This window comes from Hipposideros armiger, unplaced genomic scaffold (genome assembly GCF_001890085.2).
Source record: "Hipposideros armiger isolate ML-2016 unplaced genomic scaffold, ASM189008v1 scaffold_282, whole genome shotgun sequence".
Taxonomy (NCBI): domain Eukaryota; kingdom Metazoa; phylum Chordata; class Mammalia; order Chiroptera; family Hipposideridae; genus Hipposideros; species Hipposideros armiger.
Window position 1 is genome coordinate 809,474 of NW_017731632.1, and position 6,602 is coordinate 816,075.

Below are 6,602 nucleotides of genomic sequence, written 5' to 3' on the forward strand. Positions count from 1 at the left end.
AGTCACCGGCGACCCACGGCAGCCCGGGTCCAGGCCCTCATATGTGGGATCTGAACCAGAGCCCTCTGGCGTCCCAAGCCAGCTCTTAACCACCGCGCCACTCGGCCAGCCCCTAAAATATAAATTTAGATTCTATGTGTATACATGCAGTTTAAATGTTTAAGGGGATTTCAGCTTATAAATGGGACTATACATGACTAATCAAAATTATAGCTACAAATGAGAAGTTTTATAAATAAGATTGTAGTTTGAATTTCACAACCTAAGAAAAGGTAGCGTTTTCTACTTGTAACTTTAACACATTGAAGATGTGATGTTGAAAAAAAAATCATGAAAAATACCACTTTTGTACTCAAAAGCTGCCTCCAAACCTCACTTAACACTGAACTTGTGTGAGCATCCCTGGCTCCCTCACAAGTAGTGCCTCCCTCTGGCCCTGAGCGGCCCCAGCTTAGAGAAAAGGGGCCTCAGTGCTCCCGCAGTACCACTCAGCTAAGTGCGGATTCCTGGGCCTCCCAACCTGGATCTCTGGATGAGGCGTGAGGATGTGCTTTTTAACTTTCTCTAAAGGAAGCCCCCCACCCAGGAGAGTTTCAGATACTGTCAGTGCCGGTCTTCTGGCTGCACTTACGTAGAAAATACACTTAAGCAGAATGTCAGCTCCCTAGGTGGCCCAGACAGCTTTCTCACATCAGCTGGACCTTATCTCCCCCTGGCTGGCCTGCTGGCCCAGGAGGCCTGCTTCTCCCTCCAAGGGCTTGTGCAGGGAGCAGGAGGCAGGTGTCTTCGGCTCTTGAGGGCATGGCAGTTACCTGTTGCTGCAGAACAAACCTAATAGCTCAGTGCTTTAAACAAACAGGCATTTATTGTTGCTCATCTGCAAGTTAGTTTGGGCTGGTTTGCAGGGTGGTGGGGATGATGGCCTCCGCTGGGCCAGCTGGCTATCCTCCACACGGCACTGCATCCCTGCAGGCCACTTGTCACGTCCAGCGTGGCAAGGGCAAATGGGACACGAGAGGGGCGGCGTAGATTGAATAAGTACAAGAGACAAAAGTAAGATTTAAGAGCGAGACCAAGGGACTCAGCCTTCAGAGATAGACTGAGCCACTGAATCGGGTCAACACATGGTTTTTATTGATTCTTTTCAAGGAAGTAAACTGCTGTGCTGTCAGTCACTAACCGTGTATACTGGTGCGCCTTAAGGCCTTTTCCAGTTACCTTTGCCCAATGTACTCCAGCAAATGCTATGCCTTCGTACTCCACCACATTGCCCCAAGACATAATTACATGTCCTCCCAGGGGAGACAGCTGATATCATTCCATCAGGTCCCAGTCAGGCTGAGACGCCCCCCCCCCCAGAGAGCTTTACAGATATCATTCCATCCGGCCTCAGTTTTCCGAGGCACTCTCTCGACTAATGGGTCAGAGGCTAATGCAGGGGGGGTGGTCTAAGAATCGGCTGTAAGGCGACAGCCACTCAGGGCATGCTCACTCTGGGGCTGGGCAGGGTTCCAGAACAAGGGGGAGCTCCAAGGCCACTGGAGGCCCGAGCTCTAAACTGGCACACAGCCACGTCTTCATCCTATTGGCCAAAGCAGGTCAAGGGCTGGGGGAAATAGACTCCGCCTCTTGATGGGAGGTCACAAGGCAAGGAACATGGATACCGGAAGATATTTTGCCGTCAACGTACCATGCAAAGCCTGCCCCTGGCCACAACCTCAGGGGATGGCCCAAGGCCTGCTCCCACCCAGGTCGGTCTGGAGCAGGAGGTCGGGTGCTCTCAAGGCAGCTCCGAACAGCTGACCAGTACAGGAGGGCAGGTAGGGACCTTGGGACTGCCAACCAGCATCATTGTCAATAGCAGCTGAATTTTTTGGGCCACAACCTCTGTCCCCTCTGCTCCAGAGGCTGGTCTGATAGGTGGAGGGTAATTCTCCCTCTCTTGTCACAGGGCTTGCTGTGGGCACCCATGCAGACCTACCCCCATGGCAGGAACTGGCTCAGCAAAGCATGTTCACTTCAGGCCAGTGACATTGGCTTCAAGGACAAAGGTTTATCACCTATTCCTGGAGAGTGCCAGGAATAGGTGGCCCTTCTCCCTTTGGATGTGGTGAGGCTGGAGCTGCGACCAGCTTGGAGACAGAGCTCCTGGATCAGCCCTGTCCTGAAGTCCGCCCTCCCTTTGGCTTGCCAGTTCTGGGAGGATAATAATTCTTCTTTTGAAACCCTTGGATCTCCTGAGGGGTCTCTGGACAGATCACCATCAATGTATTCCCTTGGTATATGAAATGGGTTTAAATCACACAACACAGGATATGAGAAATGTCACGTTTATTTCTTTAAATAAAATTTAATCTGCTCCCAGTTCTCATTGGACCAAGGGGTGGGAAATTACTCTTTTTACCAACCTGGGTTGTGGGAAAGTCCTGGGGTTCTGATGTGGTTCAGAATATTGGGAGGAACTCTGCTGTTTACTCTGTTCTTGTCACTTCCAGATGCCCACCTTCCTGATCTGAATGTGCCGTGGGGGTCCAGCCTCCCCCTCTGAGGTGCCATCTTCTCCGCAGACCCAAGAAGGATGAGGGTGGGGGGGGATGCATCTCTCTCCTGGGCATCCACCCACCTGGGGGTTTTCAGCTCCTCCTTTCCAGCCCCTCACCCTATATTCGCTCGCCCATATTCTCGCCTTCCTGGGAGCTGACGCACAGCAGGCTTTCACTCAGCCAGCCTGTCCTCGAGGCCACACCCGGCCTGATGCTGGGACCCAGGACCCAGGAGAAAGAATATTATTTCTTCGGTGATGCTGGAGAAGGCCAGGAGGTGCTCCGAAGTCACCCAGGCTTAGCTTTGGGTCCCCGCTCTCCTGGCAAGCCACTTCACCTTAGCACCAGCAGCCTCATTCGCAGAATAGGGGCCGGGGAGCGCTCCCTACATCCCCAGCCTGACTGACCCCCATTGCTGTGAGGCTTACATGAGACAAGGCATGAGGAGGGCAGTTCCTAGTGGCTCAAGAATCCTAGCCACTTGTCTGACCAAACACACGCTCACAATCACACACCCAGTCTTGGGGGTCCCCAGGTTAAGCCACCCGATTCTGGATGGAGAGTGGAGATACCAGGTTTGCACGTGCAGAGGGGGCTCTGGGAGCTCCGAAGAGAGGGCGCCACGAATGCCTTGCGCTGGGGCGTAGGGAAAGGCTAGGGTGGCCAGATTTAGCACATGGAATCCGGGACGCCCACACAAATTGGAATTCCAGATCAAGAGCGCATACTTTTTTGGCACAAGGCTGTCGCAATGATTGGGCATCCTGCATTTAATCTGCTCTGGGCAGGTGTAGACTAGGCCGGGGAGGGGCGTGGGGGCAGAGAGATAAAGGAGGACGCGCGGAGGAGGAATAGGAGGCGCAAATAGCAGGCCACAGGCTTTATTCCGAAGGGGGTCTTGAGGTCCGGGGGCGTGCCAGCCGGGTTCAGGCGGCCTCCAGGCGGCGCGCCCGCCTGCAGGCGGAGCCTCCCTGCTGCAGCGCCCGCTGCCGGCGCTCGCGGCTCCGCTCCAGCTCCTTCCAGCGCTGCGCATCCAGCTGAGCCTGCGGCTGGCGGGCGAGCAGGCAGGTTGGGTGCGGGCCGAGCCGCTCCCCTCCGACACCACACCCCCACCTCATGGCCTTCCCGCCCTCCAGCCTCCCCACCGGGTGCTGGGGCTCACCCAAGGCTTGGGGCGCGCAGCCCGCGGCGCCGCCACGTGCAGCAGGGCCTCCTGCCTTCGGCGCTCCGCCGCCTTCTCCTCGATCCTGCGCTGCAGCTCCAGCACGCGCTTGTCCTGGGAGGGCGCCCTCGGGGCCGCCGCTTTCTTCTCCCACCTGGGCGGGCAACAGGGCCGGATTAGGAGGGGCTCAGAACACAGGTGAACCGCAGTGATTTCCGTTGGGGGGGGTGGGGGTGGGACGACGCAGGCCCTCGGAGGACTGCTCCAGTGGGGGTGCCCCAGCGCCTCTACCTTTTCTGCTCTTTATACTAACATTTTAAAAAAAGCATTGCATGTGTATTAACTATGTATGTACTTGGGGTAAAAAAGCGAAAGCCCCCTTTTATCTCACCCCTCTCTTGCCTAGAGGTAACCGCTGCTAACATGGGGCTATCTTTGCAAACCTTTCCCATATTAGGCGATTCCCTTCCCTCCAATGAGATTGCATTATGTAGACTCTTCCAGCCGTTTTTGATTTAAGCATGCATAGCAGCACAGGGCATATGCGGGTGCTGTTCCCTTGGCCACCATGCTGCCTGGCTGACCCCAGTCTGACTACCCACTAAAACTCCCCTAGGGAATTAACGCCATGGGGCCTGGCTGCACGCAGGAGACTCTAGGAGCTTTGTTAGCTGCCTTGGACCCTTCGAGCTTCCCCAATACCAACTAGACTGCATTTGGCATCTGTCAAGCAGCTGGTAAGTGGTGAGGTCTCCCAGGTGCATGCTACCTTGGGGACCTGCTGGGTGGGCAGCCAGCTCTCCTTGGGCAGCCCCCAGCAGCCCCCAGCAGTTGTCATAGGCCCTCTCTGAGCTGTAACCAGAGCAGCAGACACTCAGGCTCAATAGTTGTGATTTTGTGACTGTCCTTCATCTGTTCACCCCTCCCCAGTTATACTGAGACACTTTCTCTGGAGCCCTGTGTGCCAGACCCTGAACCAGCCTATGCTCTGACAGGGCTGGGTGCCACCTCCCCTGGGGCAGCCTTGCCTCCCCATGGGATCAGGCCAGGGCCCAAAGGCCAGCCTGACCCTGTGGATGACACCAGCCCATGCCTGACTGAGCTGCCTCGGGACAGCCACACAGGGCTGCAAAAGTCACTACAGTGTTTCACAAACAAACAACAGAAAGGGGTGTGTGTGCACGCTGTCCATGAAAAGGGAGTGGAGACGCTCACAATCCAGTGCTCGTGTGAGTCTCAACTAGGTCCTGGTTCAAAATGAAAGAAAGGTACAGCAAACAGTCATAGGAGCCCCAGAGAAACGTACAAACAGGATATTCAGATGATCGGGAATTTCTGCTGAATTTCCTAGTTATGTCATTGTGTTGTGGTTATGTAGGACAACGTCTGTTTTTCAGAAGATGCACCCCAAAGTATTTAGGAATGAAGTGTCAGATGCCGGCAACTACTTCCAGATGGTTCCGCAAACACAGAAAAATAGCTAGCTAGCTAGATGGAGTGCATGGCGAAGGTCATGCCTGTGAACTAGTTACAAAGCGACAGAATCTAGGTCATGGGCATCTAAGCCATCACTGTGTGGTTTCCCATCACTTCTGTGTGCCTGAAACTCATCTAATAAAATAGTAGGGGGTGGGGAAGGAATTGCGGGGCAGCACCGACCTCAAGGCCGCAGACCTCCCCATGGCCGAGCGGCACAGTGAGATCTGCTCCAGCGTGTTCTGCAGCTCCTGGCCCTTGGCACGCTTGCCCTGGATGATCTGGTCCCGCTTCTCCTCCTCCTCCCGCTGCTGGGCCTCCTTGAGTCGGGCCAGCCGCTCCCGTAGCTCCACGATGGACATCTCCCCTTCCAGGCCATACCCGGGGATCTGGGGGGATGAGGGGGTGGGGACCCAGGCTAGGAGCCACCCCACGGCCAGCATGCCCAGCCACCTCCTGGGCCCCAGCGCTGGTGCTCCTCACGCCTTCCAGAGACCTGGACCCTCTGCTCAGTAGGGCCTGTGTCACGTGTCTGCCACCCAGTTGCTCCAGCCTATATCCCTCTGCAGCCCCAGACCCCATGTGGTCTTTGTGTACTGCACTCTCCCTACACTGCCCTTCCCACCTGGGGTGTCCAGGACCTCCCTCAACACACAGCTCTGTGAAGCCAACCTTGCCCACCCCTGGGGTCAGAGAGGTCTCCCCAACAGCAACGTGAACGCTTGGGCCAGACCCAGGCCTCAGGCACAGTGGGCATGGAGCCCACAGCTGGGCATGAGTGGTCAGGTGGATCTTGGCTGGGGCGAAGACCACCTTGGGCCTTGGTGGGGATTCTGGACATGCCCTCCCATGGCAGTGCCAAGCACAGCAAGGCCTGGGGGGACTCCACGAGATCGTGGGACGGGGCATGGGCTCCAGGGGCTGTGTCCTCACCTGGGTCAGGTCCACGAGCTTGCCCATGCGCGTGGGCTGTGTCTCCAGGGCTCGCAGCTGGGAGATGAGCTCACAGCGCCGCCTCTGCTCCTCCCTGGCCTCCTGTGCACTGCGCTGCAGCAGCTCCTGGCTCTCCTCCTTCACCTCCTGGACTTGGGGGCCAAGAGGGCTACTGAGGGGGCCGGGCAGACAGCAGCCAGCAGGCGCTCAGCAGGGGTGCCTCCCCTGGCTGCCTTCTCAAACCCAGCCTTCCTCAAGGGCACCTGGCCCCGCCTTACCTGCCTGCCGACGGCCCTTTAGGAGCTTCATCTGCGCCACCTGGGTGTTCTTGTGCCCCTCCATCACCTGCTCCACCAGCTCCTTCATGGACCTCTCCTCCTGGAGGCGTCTCTCGGCACATTGCTGCGTCAGCTCGGCCATCTGCTGGGACAGCCACCTGCCATGGTCAGAGCCGGTGCCACGAGGGGCTCCTGGAGCACACCAGTGCC

General features: G+C 56.8%; 1 protein-coding gene across 1 annotated transcript in view; it reads right to left on the bottom strand.

The window, feature by feature from the left end:
- Positions 1 to 3,408: 3,408 nt before the first annotated feature.
- The window catches only part of CFAP99 (cilia and flagella associated protein 99), a 54,087-nt gene continuing 50,893 nt past the window's right edge, over positions 3,409 to 6,602 (bottom strand). Inside the window, exons 12-16 of the mRNA XM_019657946.1 lie at positions 6,393 to 6,534; positions 6,115 to 6,266; positions 5,365 to 5,570; positions 3,706 to 3,859; positions 3,409 to 3,592 (exon numbers count right to left, since the gene is read on the bottom strand). Of these exons, the coding sequence (XP_019513491.1) occupies positions 3,470 to 3,592; positions 3,706 to 3,859; positions 5,365 to 5,570; positions 6,115 to 6,266; positions 6,393 to 6,534 (777 nt within the window). The 3' untranslated portion in view covers positions 3,409 to 3,469. The remainder of the gene's footprint in view (positions 3,593 to 3,705; positions 3,860 to 5,364; positions 5,571 to 6,114; positions 6,267 to 6,392; positions 6,535 to 6,602) is intronic.